The sequence below is a fragment of the Macrobrachium nipponense genome, chromosome 13 (genome assembly GCF_015104395.2).
Source record: "Macrobrachium nipponense isolate FS-2020 chromosome 13, ASM1510439v2, whole genome shotgun sequence".
In the NCBI taxonomy this organism is placed as follows: Eukaryota; Metazoa; Arthropoda; class Malacostraca; order Decapoda; family Palaemonidae; genus Macrobrachium; species Macrobrachium nipponense.
This window is the reverse complement of record NC_087206.1, coordinates 84,683,065-84,697,331: the sequence shown is the minus strand read 5'-3', so window position 1 is coordinate 84,697,331 and position 14,267 is coordinate 84,683,065. Positions and strand designations below refer to the sequence as shown.

Sequence of the window (14,267 nt, the reverse complement as noted above, 5' to 3'; positions counted from 1 at the left end):
CAACATTTTCAAATATTCTCTCTCTCTCTCTCTCTCTCTCTCTCTCTCTCTCTCTCTCTCTCTCATATATATATATACATACATATAATGTATATATATATAGTTTGTATGTATATATATTTTATATACATACTTTATAAATATGTAGGTCGATACTATACGTACGTATACATGTATTTATTTACCCTTATATATGTTGTCGCTGTCTTGTCATGTCATGTTTTTCAATTTTTTTTATGCTTTTTAATAGAAAAGTAGAGAGGGAAGTTTTCCTGTCCAAGCGGGGTTAGAATTCCCTTGCTCCAGGTATCGGCGTCTGCCATGTTGTCAAGAGCCTATGCTTGTGTCCTTTGTTCATTTGATTCATTTTTTGGAAGTTTAGAAAAAAAAAATCTTGAATAAGAATGATTATCAGAATTAATTTGATAACTAGGACACGTGTTAGAGATTTTCTTGCTGTTCGTTGTTACTTATCATCTTTCGGTATTATCAACTTTTATGTGTCTCCCTATTCGTATCCTCACGTAATCATAGTTTCTTCCTTTTTGTTCCTTTCTTACAGCCACTCTGCCCTCATTATCAACAGATTTGACTCTCTAGTGGAATCCGTGATTCCTGTAATCACAGGATTTCATTTTCCGGCGATTCTTGGAATTGCCACCGGCACCTGAAAACTACTTCCTCTCCTCCGTTTAATCGAGGCAATTAACGGGGAATGGTGTGACAAAAAACTTGTTAGGAGAGAGAGAGAGAGAGAGAGAGAGAGAGAGAGAGAGAGAGAGAGAGAGAGAGAGAGAGAGAGAAGGGAACTGTTTCTGTCAGTAGTACTTGGCCCTGATTGAAAGATACCATTTGAATTATGAATTTGGCGTTAATTCCCCAGAGGTTTAAAAACATTCTCATTTAGCTGATTAAATGGTTGAGTTACTTCATATTTGTAACCTAAGTAGATTAATTTGTTAGTTTTAACTTTTTTGGCCATAGCCTAATGAGTGCATTGATTGATTGACGACATGGTGACTTTTGAGTTAGCGGCATCAATTTACGTGACAAATACATTGATTGATGAATGTTCTTTATGGCTTGTTTAGATAGGAACGGGGCAAGGTTACTTTTAAAAGTGGATCTGTAGAAAATTAAATTAGGAAATGATGTTAGTCTGAGGTCGGATTTAACGTGAGATTGCTAGGGCTGTTTTTGGTGATTTGCTTATGATAAGATCACCTTTTTTATGTGCAACACTCAATAATGTTTGTGTTTATATATGTTGAACTTATGTTTTGTAATCAGTACATTTTTAAGATTTATTCGATCTGGTTGACTTTTATTTTGCCCCAGATTATTTATTAAGAAACCAACCACACACACACACACATATGTGTGTGTAAGGGGGTTTGGTTTCTTTATAAATAATTTGGCGTAAAAAATATATATATATTCTGTTTGTCTTTATGTAGTCAGTACGCAAGTATGGCTATGTTGTATGACATCATATACAAACAACGCCCTTAAAAAATACATCATGTGCAAACATCAACTCCTCTAACATTGCACAAACGTGCAAGGAGAGTGTAGGATGTCATATAAACCACGAAGGATCTCAGACCAGTGCCCATCGGTTGATTAATGTTTATGGGCCGTAAAATTGAGATTGAAAGTCGAAAGTAATGTGAATAATGAGCATAGACACAATAGTTGACCCCCACTGCCATTTCCTTCCTTGTCCCCCTCCCTCTCACTCTCTCACTCTCTCCCTATAACGAGACGAATGTTATCAGTGAACAAGGCATCGTCTTTGTCAGTTGTCATCAGCGCTAAAAAGATAGAAAGTGGAAACGATTCTGTGAGATAAGGGGCGATTGTTAGAAAACCTGGTAGGTCAAACGTTTATTTCTCATTTGGCCAAATCCGGTGTTCTTTCAGAGAGAGAGAGAGAGAGAGAGAGAGAGAGAGAGAGAGAGAGAGAGAGAGATACGCCTTGCGGAGACGTCGCTCGCTTCCTGAGATTGCTTATCTGATACCTGTTATCTCTTGGGGGATCTTCTGAAAGTTTTTTCGAATTCTGATTATTCCTAGTTAGTTTCCTTGCATACTCTCTCTCTCTCTCTCTCTCTCTCTCTCTCTCTCTCTCTCTCTCTCTCTCTCTCTCCAATGGGGTAATTTGCCCATTTTCTTATGCGAGCATTTTACTGATTAGATGTTATTGAGACTGAGTATATTTACAGGATAATCCCCCCCCCCTCTCTCTCTCTCTCTCTCTCTCTCTCTCAGCTGTATTTCTGATTTATGACATACGATTTTATAACTTTTAATCATTCATTTATATTTACCGTGGCACTATTTTATTTCAAGAATAACCAGAGAATCGGTTACTGTAATAAAATAATTTTTTATCTTCTCTCTCTCAACTTTTATAAGCTCCCTTCATCCATACTGGGCCACACCTTAGCTTTCGTCATCAAGTCGCTCCTCCTCCTCCTCCTCCTCCTCCTCCTCCTTCTTCTTCTTCTTCTTCTTCTGAACGATCTCAACATTGCGCAAACGTCTTTGTTATGTCGGGGGGATTTGTTTATGGACCGACCCCGTGAACCCGTTGCTATGTTTCGTCACGTGATGTGCCCATTATCAGGGCCGAGGGGACATCGCGAACGGGTTATCGGTGTCATTAGGTGTCATATGTGACGTCGAGCGTCAAAATCCTCATGCCGTGATATGCTCGTAGTCTCTCTCTCTCTCTCTCTCTCTCTCTCTCTCTCTCTCTCTCTCTCTGTATTTCTTTAAACACTTGGAGATTATTTTTTTTTTACTTGAATGATATATATATATACATGTAGAGGTTAACTCTCATACATGTACATACATACATACATACATACATACATACATATATATATATATATATAATATATATATATATATATATGTGTGTGTGGTGTGTGTGTGTGTGTTATATATATTATACATATATATATATATTATACATAGGTGTGTGTGTACATATATATATATATATATATATATATATATATACATATGTGTGTGTGTGTGTACATATATATATATATTATATATTATATATCAATAATATATATATATATATATATATATATTCATTCCGTTAAACACGAAGAATATTTGTATTTTCCCTATTTTTTTTAAACATTCTGAGAATATTAGTGTTTTCCATATAAATAAGGTATATAAAATCTCTCTCTCTCTCTCTCTCTCTCTCTCTCTCTCTCTCTCTCTCTCTCTCTCTCTCTCTCGTCTCTCTCTCTCTCTCTCTCTCAGTTTCTGGATTTTATATTTTGCCATATAAAGATTGACTTTTGATTTTACATTTTGGCTATTGTTAGCATAGCTTTAACATAGTACCTACATGTTGGACTCTTTAGTAGATGTCTCTCAATATAATTTTAATTGGTTTGTTTATACTTGCTCACAGCTGGAGGGGTTTAATTAATATTCAGCAATCAACATCGTTCTTGTTGATCTATTGTTTACTCTCAGTGTCAACCTTTTGCGTTTTTAAGAGCGCTTAGAAACTGCTCTGGAATCAAGTGTTTACTACTTTCCGTTTCTCAAGGTTCCCTACGATTTAATGTTCCCAGAACCTTTATGACGAAATTTTAAAGTTCCCAGAACCTTTATGACGAAATTTTAGTTCCCAGAACCTTTATGACGAAATTTTGCTCTTATACGTTAGTCAACAAAGGCGAGCTGAATAGGACTACGTGTGTGGCGTTTTAGTTATTTTTATATGTATGGCATTAGTTATTTTTGCTTATTTTTACATAATATTTATAAATTATTTTTATGTAGTTCTGTGAAAAAAAATTTATTGTCGTGAGCTGGCCGCTGTATGAATACATTTTGTTCCTTGGACCTTCAATTATTACGAAACGTATTCTTTATGTGAGCCCGAGATGATTTTTTCGTTAACTTTTAATTTTTACTTTATTGTTAATACAATTATTATTCGTCCAAAGAGTGTGGCGTTCATTTGAAAGAAGTAACAGAAGGTAGTAGGGAAATACGTACGGAAAGAAGAGATCAATTAAAAAAGAAAAAACTAGATTAGATTAATACGCAAAATAATGTATTTAAATACATGTCTTTTCAATTTAAGTGTAAAACAAAGGAAAAAATGTTACCGATCGGAGACAAAGATAGTTCCACGAAAATTAATTTACCTCGTAACACAAACGCTCAAAATACACTCATTCATCCTTCAACTGGAACGCTGAAGAGGAAGATAACCAGAGGCAGGAAAAGAGTACAATGGCGTATGCAGTAACGGTTCAAAGTGCCTCACCTCGACTCTCCAGACAATCCTAGGCTATTGATGGGCGTTGCCCTCATTGCTAAGATGCAGGGTGAGGGGGGGGGGAGGGGTGAAGTTCAATGAAAAGATGGATCCGAGCAACGGGTCAGATGTCACTCCGTATGGCCCAAAGTCAATAGGGTCATAAAGGGTCTCGATTTAACTTGGATTTGGCGTATCGGGCCAAGGTTTGATATATGTTTGATTAATTACGTGTATATATATATATATATATATATATATATATATATATATATATATATATATATATATATATATATATTATATATATATATATATATATATATATTGAACTACAAATGTCCTTTAATATCTAATTCGCTCTACCTCGGAATTAATATATTTTCATATATGTTTAACCGAGGGGGAATTTATTAAGCGATAATATAATTGGCGATCGACAGGCGCGAACCATCGACCTCTCAATTCCAGGACTGGCAGTGAAGCCCCAGACCACCCCGCCACCGCAAGAGATATAAGTCTCTTTCTGTCTTGTTATCTTCCATGTCAGTGGGTAGAGATACAGTCAAGTCTCTCTCTCTCTCTCTCCTCTCTCTCTCTCTCTCTCTCTCTCTCTCTCTCATTTCCGTTTATGTCATCAGTATTAAATCTACTCGTTACCATCTGCATAACATTCAGATGACACCACTCCACAATAACATCATCGTATATCGTACCTTCTCCGGGTAGTGAAAAATAGTTACTTTAGAACTGACATACATATATACAGTGTGTATATTCATTGGCAAAGTTCAATTTGGGGCCCGCCTCTCGATACTCCGCATTATTTTCCCTTAAGATTAGGTCGAACAACATTGGAGATAAAAAGCATCCCTGTCTCAAGTATGTTTTAATTTCAAAACATTCTGTCCTTTTCCTTCCCACCTGGACACAACTCTTACTATTCTTGCAGCATACGTTTACCAAGTTCATAAGCTTTTCTTGGTATACCAAATTCCCTCGTAACATTCCACATTGATGATCTGTGGATCCTATCATATGCTTGCTTATAGTCTACGAAAAACCTGCCACATATCTCTTTTTTATCATACTCCCAGTGATTTTCCATTATCTGTCTAATAGTAAAAATCTGGTCAATTGTTGATCTTCCTCCTCTGTGAATCCACATTGATATTCCCCTAATGTAAGGTTCTAATTTATCTTTTATCATTTTAGTTATAGTAGATTCACATCAACCGTGCATCTGATTAGGCCAGTTCCTTACGATTCTCCTGATTGGCTGTTGATAAGCCAATCACAGGGCTGGAAACTCTGTCTCTCGAGAGAGTTCATAGAGGCAGGATGTAAGTTCCACCTCTCCTGAGGGATTCTTTTGAAAGATGTATCCCTCTCTCGAGAGACTGAGGGTTTCCAGCCCTGTGATTGGCTTCTCAACAGCCAATAAGGAGCGTCGTAAGGGACTGGCCTAGACATCAGATGCATGGTTGATGTAGATCTACTATAGTACCTTACAGCAGGTTGGCAGAAGTATAATCCCTCTATAATTAGCAAAGTCAGTCTTTTCTCCCCTTTTATGTACCGGGATGATGTTGCCTGTTTCCCATGTTGTTGGCTTCTCTGCTGTTCTCCAGATCATTATTAGAAGGTCAAAGATCTTTGAGCGCAACATTTCAACATTTCGCCGCCGTTCTTAAGGAGTTCTGGTGGTATGTTATCTAAACCAGGTGCCTTATCATTCTTCACATCTATCAACGTTGGTTCCTCCACTCTCAGATCTTGTGCTGCTTATGTTTACCCTTCAATAGGATTTACTGGATCATCTCTATTTAACATTATTATATAATAAGTATATATACACATTTTCATATATATATATATTTATATATATAATATATATATAGTATATATATATTATATATATACATATATATATATATATATATATATATATATATATATATATATATATATAGAGAGAGAGAGAGAGAGAGAGAGAGAGAGAGAGAGAGAGAGAGAGACCATACCACCCTATCCCAAGGAGGAAAGAGTACGGACTTTATTCTAACAAATTACGCGGCATTCCAGAAGGATTAATGTGTGGAACACACATTCATCTGCTTCCAAGGGGGAGAAGGGAAGAACGAAGGAGGAAGAAAACGATTAAGAGGAATGGAGGAAGGAGGGAGGGGGAGAGAGAAGGATGAATGAGGAGGAGGAGGAGGAGAGATGGGAGAAGTCATTTAAAAAGAAGATTTTCGTTTTGCAAGTCATGGACATCATTACTCATTTGCCTAACGTGAGAATGAAAAATGATAAGAGCTTAACCCTGTGTTGAGCTACAACAGAGCAGTTAAAATTCGATCCTTTTTACTTTGCTCGTTTGAGTTATAAAAACACATCAAGATGCCCAGACACATTCAGTCATTTCAATCTCCTTAAAACCTCGAAAGATGAACATTAACACAGTTTAATCCGCCGATTTCCATAATTGCAATAATAAAGTTATATATATATATGTGTGTGTGTGTGTAATGGGGTAATATATATATATATATATATATATATATATATATATATATATATATATATATATATAATGTACGTATATATAAGGATATATATATATATATAATTTAAACCTCAGGGGAAGAAATAAAACACTGGGTATAGGTCCTGGCCGCTTTCGACTTTATTTTCAAAGCCACTGACCCAGGACTGGTATTTAAAAATCACGTGTCATTGTGATTAACTTATATATTATTTAATTATTATATTATTAATTTATATTATATTATATATATATATATTATGTATGTATGTAATGTCTGTGTGTGTAGACAAATAGATAGATAGATCTAATTGCTAAACAAACTACACTGTAAATTCTACCATTGAATGCCCAGCGATTCAACTCGGGAGAAATACAGAAACTGAGGAGGCCCTGTTCATCTTCCTTTATCACGAGCATCCCACAACATACATCCAGTTTCCTCGTTTATCTTATTCACAGTCGTGACTCCACATAAACAACATATGTGTACGAGCGACCGACCATCCCGCCTAGGCCTAAGCACAATGCTCCTTCCTAACTAAAAGGCTTCTACGCCTTTCAGAGCCCACCGAGATTACACATTTCAATATTAAGCATCAGCGACACCCGACCCTACCTACCCTAGGCCTAACAAGTGGAGGCAGAGAAGCAGAGAGATTCAAAGGGTAAAAGTTGGAAAGGGAAGTAGAGGATTGGTTTAAACAGGAAGGAACGGAGGAGGATGAAGAGGAGGAGTAGGAGTGGTAAAAGCAGGAAGGGAAGAAGGAAGAGGAGGAATAGGAGTGGTAAAAGCAGGCAAGGGGAAGGGAAGGAAGGAAGGAGGAGGAGTAGGAGTTGGTAAAGCAAGAAGGGAAGAAGGAAGAGGAGGAGTAGGAGTGGTAAAAGCAGGAAGGGAAGAAGGAAGAGGAGGAGTAGGAGTGGTAAAAGCAAGAAGGGAAGAAGGAAGAGGAGGAGTAGGAGTGGTAAAAGCAAGAAGGGAAGAAGGAAGAGGAGGAGTAGGAGTGGTAAAAGCAGAAGGGAAGAAAGAAGAGGAGGAGTAGGAGGGATAAAAGCAGGAAGGGAAGAAGGAAGAGGAAGAGGAGGAGGAGGAGCAGTATTGGTAAAAGCAAGAGGGGGAGTGGTAAAAGGGGAGGTAAGATGGAGAGGGAATAGGAGGAGGAGTATTGGTAAAAGCAGGTAGGTAAGTAGGAGGAGGAGTGGTAAAAGTAGGAAGGTAAGGAGGAGGAGGAGTGGTAAAAGCAGAAGGTATGTGGGAGGAGTGGTAAAAGTATGAGGGTAAGTAGGAGGAGTAGTGGTAAAAGCAGGAGGTAAGTAGGAGGAGGAGGAGGGGTTTTCTAGGATGATAGATAGCAGCAGCGCCTTTTGCGCAACCAAATGGATATGAGCAGCGGCTTTGAAGAGTCCTTGTTTCGGAACCACAGCCCAGCGAAAGGCTATTTGGCGTCCGCCGTTTCTCGAAATACTTTATGAGGTTCCTCGGAGGTCTTGCAACACTGCCATTGATATAGTCCCTCCCGACCCCTCTCCAATGATACGCCAGATTACATTTCAGGTCAATTATCACGGGTGTTCCATGTGGGGTGGCGAGTCATGGCGTAACGTTTGAGAGTTAGGAAAGGAAGTTTGGATGATGGTAGTGTGTTCATTTTAATTGCTGGGTGAAAAGTAAAATTAATTTGGATTTGAGTAACAGTTCCATGTGTAAATTTTTAAGTGATAATTACTTATATGTAATTTTAAGTGCTAGTTCTATATGTAATTCAAGTGATAGTGCCTTCTGTAAATTTTAAGTGATAATTACTTATATGTAATTTTAAGTGCTAGTTCCTTATGTTGTGTTAAGTGATAGTGCCTTGTGTAATTTTAAGGGCTAATTCTTTAAATGTAATTTTAAGTGATAGTGCCTAAGTAATTTTAACTGGTAGTTCTCTCTGTAGTTATTTACCTAATTTATTTTTCCTATGAGTTTTTCTCTTGTTTACATGAGACAGAATGTTTTATGAATTAGGGTGCTGTACCATTAGGTAAATGAATATAGATCCGATGTTATATAATTTCTTGATAATTATATCCATTGCGTAGTGTAAATTCGAATGAAGAGTGGCCATTTTCTTGGTTCCAGTTTTATATATATATGTATATATATATATATATATATATATATATATATATATATATATATATATATATATATATATATAATCTCTTCGTCATTGCCTATGGAGTTTGCGCTACTTTTATTTCATAACAAATCAGAGTATCATTATGTTTGTGTAAACTAAATAAAAATTATGTGGCTTGTCCGATGAATAGTTTAACAAAGGTCCACAGAATACCAAAATAGAGCATTTACTGGAAGAAGATGCCACAATAATGCATACAGTGCAGTGCATAGTCCACGTTTGTTAATTTTATCTTTTGTCATGGTGTTCTAGCCCTACGTGTATGTTATGATTGGTTTACTCAGTTCTTTAATTTTGATTTTTCTTATTTCAGGTATGGACTCTCCCTTACCGAAGGCCATCGGTGATTATAATCTGTGAAAGTGAGTAAAATGGTTCAATGCTACTGTGTTAGAAACTGGTTAACCGAACCGTTTTTTTAATATTTCTGTGTATGTATTTGTCTGTGAGAGAGAGAGAGAGAGAGAGAGCTCTGAGAGGTACTGACTTCTTAATGAGATTCTGGAAATGACTACATAATAATGATTAGATATAATTGAGTTTCACCTCGTCGAGGATAACAATAAATTCTTGATAAAAAACAAAAAAAACTTTCGTAATTATAATTTTTTAACGTTTGTATATGTTGTATAGTACCCCTGTACCAAATTTTATTTAATAACATCATAAATAGTAAATTAGAATTTATATCTCTAATTATACCTGTGGCTTGTCATTATGGGCGTGTTCAATAACATTACAGTAGAATGAAAAAGTTTTAAATCCCATTGTTTGTCACATCCAGCATATAAATTTTATTGCAAAAGAGGACATTCATCTAGCGTTCCTGCCTTTATTTACATTTTTTTCAAATTCGTTTATTTGTCGTAGGGAGACTCATTTTCGCACCGACCCAGCCGTGAAGTTTACGACTTACGTCACGCAATTACCGTCGCGTTGCGTTTTTGTTCTCGTGTGACGCCACGACCTTATTGCGTCACCGGGAGACTCTTTCTCCACTACAGTACTTACCCTTGCGAGATCTCATTTGTGGCCGTGGGTCTGCTACGAAATCTCTCTCTCTCTCTCTCTCTCTCTCTCTCTCTCTCTCTCTCTCTCTCATTTTTTGCAGCGTAGATTTGTTAAAAATCCACAGTTCTCTCTCTCTCTCTCACACACATTTCTTTGCAGCGTAGATTTTTAAAAAATCCAGCTCTCTCTCTCTCTCTCTCTCTCTCTCTCTCTCTCTCTCTCTCTCTCTCTCTCTCTCGTAGATTTTTTAGATACAACAGATTATTCCTCATTTTCCATTTTTACTGAGTTTTTGCCCTTCCGGCCATAAAATAGACATTATTCAGGGCGCAGCAACATTTTTCCTTGCTTTTATTAACACACTGAGAAACTATTTCTCCTTGACCTTTTAACCCTGAAGACTCGTGCATGAAATAGCGGAGTTTAGCGGTAACCCACACAAGTTGCTGCACTGGAAGCATTGAACAATTAGTGAGACAGGCAGTCATCAGTCATTCTCCATTTCAAAGTAATCAGGGGTGTGGAAACCATTGTTTTGGTGGAGAGAGAGAGAGAGAGAGAGAGAGAGAGAGAGAATATCAATATTTTTAGTTGACATGCTTGTTACCGGGATACGAATATTTTCTTAATCGATGCTATCTGTTGCTTTGCAAATCATTATAGAATGTTGCAGTGTACGTATTTCATGCCATCACATTTTCTCAAAGCTGCTGCTAACTGTTGCTACGTAGATCATTTTGGAGAGTTGCTACAGATAGATATGGAAAGGCAAAGTTAGTTTTGTCTGTGGGTCCACAACTATCAGATTACCTCGGTGAGATGTGGATCAGTGATCCGTAGTTGAAGGAAGTTTGTTTTTGAAGGGCATTTTGACCCTACGCCCAACTGGACAACGAAACTGTCCTAGGTGACTGGATTTCGTGTTGAATCAAGATAGGTAGATAGAGGTTTATTGCCCACAACATAAACAGTTATTAAAAATACAAGTTCCTGAATATGGTCCAACGAAAGTCCATAAAAATGTACAAATAAATCTTTAGGAATAAAAAAAAATCAAAAAAGAGCACTTGAAACCACATTATACAATATTTTCAGCAATATATTTTTAACAATTAAAACTTTAAGGAGCTAAATAAAAGAAAACCGTATAACCATTTAAGCAGAAATTAACTACGACAGCTACTTTCTCCCGCAAAACACAAAACTGAAATATAACCTTAAAAATAACACCTTTCAACGCTTCCTAGTACTTTTCTCATAGATACGAAGACAGCCGAAGTGCCCCTTGCGCGAGTAACTCCATTTTTGAAAGCGTAGTAGGTTCGTATCCGAGAAAAATTACAATTACGCTTAGAACTTGTTATTTTGTGTTATCAGCACGGCCAGGACTGGCTGTGTAGCAGGTTTTAGTTTTCCCTTTATTGGGATTCCAGTCACTAACTGTGACGTCATCTTACGATATTGCTGTTTGGTCCTTACGTACTGGAACTGTGCTGAGAGTAAATTAAATTAGTAGCGTGTTAGTTCATATCACAGAGGAGAAAAAATTGTTAGTAGAGGCTTCACATTAATTTTTAAGGAAAACATGGAAAACTTCTTTTGGGCGGATATGCAGATTAATAAATAAACTTCTGTATGTAGTAATATGACGGAAGTGTGGATAAATTATAGTGTGCTTTATCTTCAGTAATGCGTCGTTGTTTCTTTTCAGTCGTTTCTTTAAATTAAATCAAAATAAGGGTGTGAAGTAACCGGCCAAATTTTGAGACCTGGTTTTCTGGGAAAAAAAAATAAAGTTTCTCTTAAAAATACTTGGTTTGTTTAGAACAAAAAATTCTACAATTGAACTTCTGTCTTTTCCCATTTCCATCTCTTTCCTCAAATCCCAGAGGTTGGATTTGCTCTGCTTCGTCTCTGCGTCAACCAGAGGATGTTTACCCATTCAGAACAGCGGCAAATGACGTGACCTGATTTGTTACTGCTGCGTTAAACCGTCGTTAGGAGGCTCCGCTGAATGGTAATGGGGTGATTAGTGTTGCCCGTCGAGTACAGACTCCTGCCATCATCCTCGAAGGGGAAGAGGTTGGTGCACAGGGTAATGTCTAGGGGAAAGTGGGAGGTTTTTTTTTTTTTTTTTAGTAAGCGAAATCATGTTTCTTAAGAGGAGCCAGATTTTTTTTTTTTTTGTTATATTTTTTTTATAGAGAAACCAGATTTTTTTTTTTTTAAAGAGGAACATATTTTTAAAAAAAGATAAATCAAGTTTTCTTTATAGAGAAACCAAGTGTTTTTTTTTAGAGAAACCAAATTTTAAATAACAACCAAGTTTATAAGGAGAAACAAGTGCTTTTTTTAAGAGAAACAAGTTTTTAAATAAGAAACCAAGTTGTATTAAGGAGAAATAGTTTTTTTTAAAGAGAAAGCAAGTTTTGTAGAAAAGAGAAACCAATTTTTTTTAACAGAAACCAAGCTTTTAAAGAGAGACCAAGTGTTTTTAAGAGAAACCGAGTTTTTTGGAAGATACCAAGTTTTTTTAAAGATAATCCAAGTTTTTTTAATAAGAACCAAGTTTTTTGTTCAAGAAAAACAAACACCAGCGTTTACATTTTTGTAAAAACTAGTTTTCAAAGTGGTTGGCCTGTCATTACATTTCTTTGGGTTTGCCAAAAAAGATGCCATTGTGCCTTTTTTTTATTAATCTTGTAGATTATCTTTCATTACATAATCGATCATATTCTTATTACTTAAGTTCATAATTCGCATAGAACCCATAAAGCAATATAGAAATGTTTCATACTTGACCAAATGGAAAATAAGCATATTGTGCACAGCTAACGACATTTTAACAAATGGATAATGAGCTAAGCCACATTTTTTTTGTGTGTGACAGAGACTCGGGACCATCTCCTAAGGAGGCGAGACGAAATGAGGTAATAAAGTCTTTATGGCTAATTTTTTTCTTTTTCTTTTTTTGTGGCCTAACATATACTGGAGCACGTTCTCGTTTTACAAAGGGGTGCAGGTTTAGATTTCTCAAAAATAGATTCCTGATCTCTCTCTCTCTCTCTCTCTCTCTCTCTCTCTCTGTCTCTCTCTGGTACGAAATTAAGATGATAAATCTGTATTAGGTGAATGTGCTCAGATTAATTTATAAGGTGTACCTAAAGAAATTCTAGAGTAATGAACATTTTCTGTTTGAAAAATACTGTAAATTGGAGTTGAGAGAAACAAAAATTTTTGAAAGCTGGTCCCAAAATTTGAAAAAATTATTTATCACTGTTTTCATTTCTTGACACAAAGCTGGCCAAAGAAACAAAGAAATCCGGAGCATTAATGACACACACACACACACACACACACACGCACACACACATATATATATAGATATAGAATATAATAATAGATATATATATATATATATATATATATATATATATAAGATATATATATATTGTACTATGAACAAAACCTCTTGGGAGGTGGGGGGATGAAGGGAATTAGTATATTTAAATAAATGGTTGTACACTTATTTGAAAAGTGAGTGTACACTTATTTAAAAAGCCAGGTTTCTGAAAAATCCTTGAAGTATACTCTTCCAAGTTATGCTTTGTTGCCAGTCAAAAAATCTAAAGCTGGGAGTATTCCATATTCATTCATGCAGATTGCAATTTAGATAGTTTTCAGATTGCTGTAAATGCAAATTGTTCCACTTTGTGGCTAAAGTGTTTTTTTCCAAACATCTCTTCTCTCTCTCTCTCTCTCTCTCTCTCTCAGTGAAGTTGTTTCTTGGGGCTATACCTAAACCATCAAATTCAACTGAGTGTTGTAGTCCACAAGCGTATAGATTTTATGTAGGATTGGCACCATTCCCAGGATTTTTTTGTGGGGGTTGGTAGGTGGGGGTGGGGGGGGGTGGGGGTGGGGGGGGGGTGTTGGAGAACAGAAACCTGAGGGCGTTGTAAAATTCAGTGTGGATGTCAAAGAGGTGGCAACCAAATGTTCACAAGGGGGAAAGTAGAAAAAAAAAATTTAGAGCGCCGAGACTAATTGCAAAGGGTATGGCAGTTTTAGGCGTACTTCTTTGTAGTTTTAGAAGAAAGTTATCTTAAAAAAGAAGTATCCTTTTGTCATCCGGAATTTCATGTAGATTTGTTTATTTGGTTCACTGTAGTGATAATGAATAAGGGAATAAGTACTTTGAAAACATGAAAGAAAC

At 36.4% G+C, this 14,267-nt stretch overlaps 2 protein-coding genes across 2 annotated transcripts in view; one reads left to right on the top strand and one right to left on the bottom strand.

The window, feature by feature from the left end:
* The window catches only part of LOC135225157 (mucin-2-like), an 861,510-nt gene that overhangs the window by 135,765 nt on the left and 711,478 nt on the right, over positions 1-14,267 (top strand). The gene's annotated exons all lie outside the window — the stretch shown is intronic.
* LOC135225382 (uncharacterized) overlaps positions 7,555-14,267 on the bottom strand; it is a 75,670-nt gene continuing 68,957 nt past the window's right edge. The window contains exon 2 of the mRNA XM_064264715.1: positions 7,555-8,380. Within this exon, the coding sequence (XP_064120785.1) occupies positions 7,555-8,380 (826 nt within the window). The remainder of the gene's footprint in view (positions 8,381-14,267) is intronic.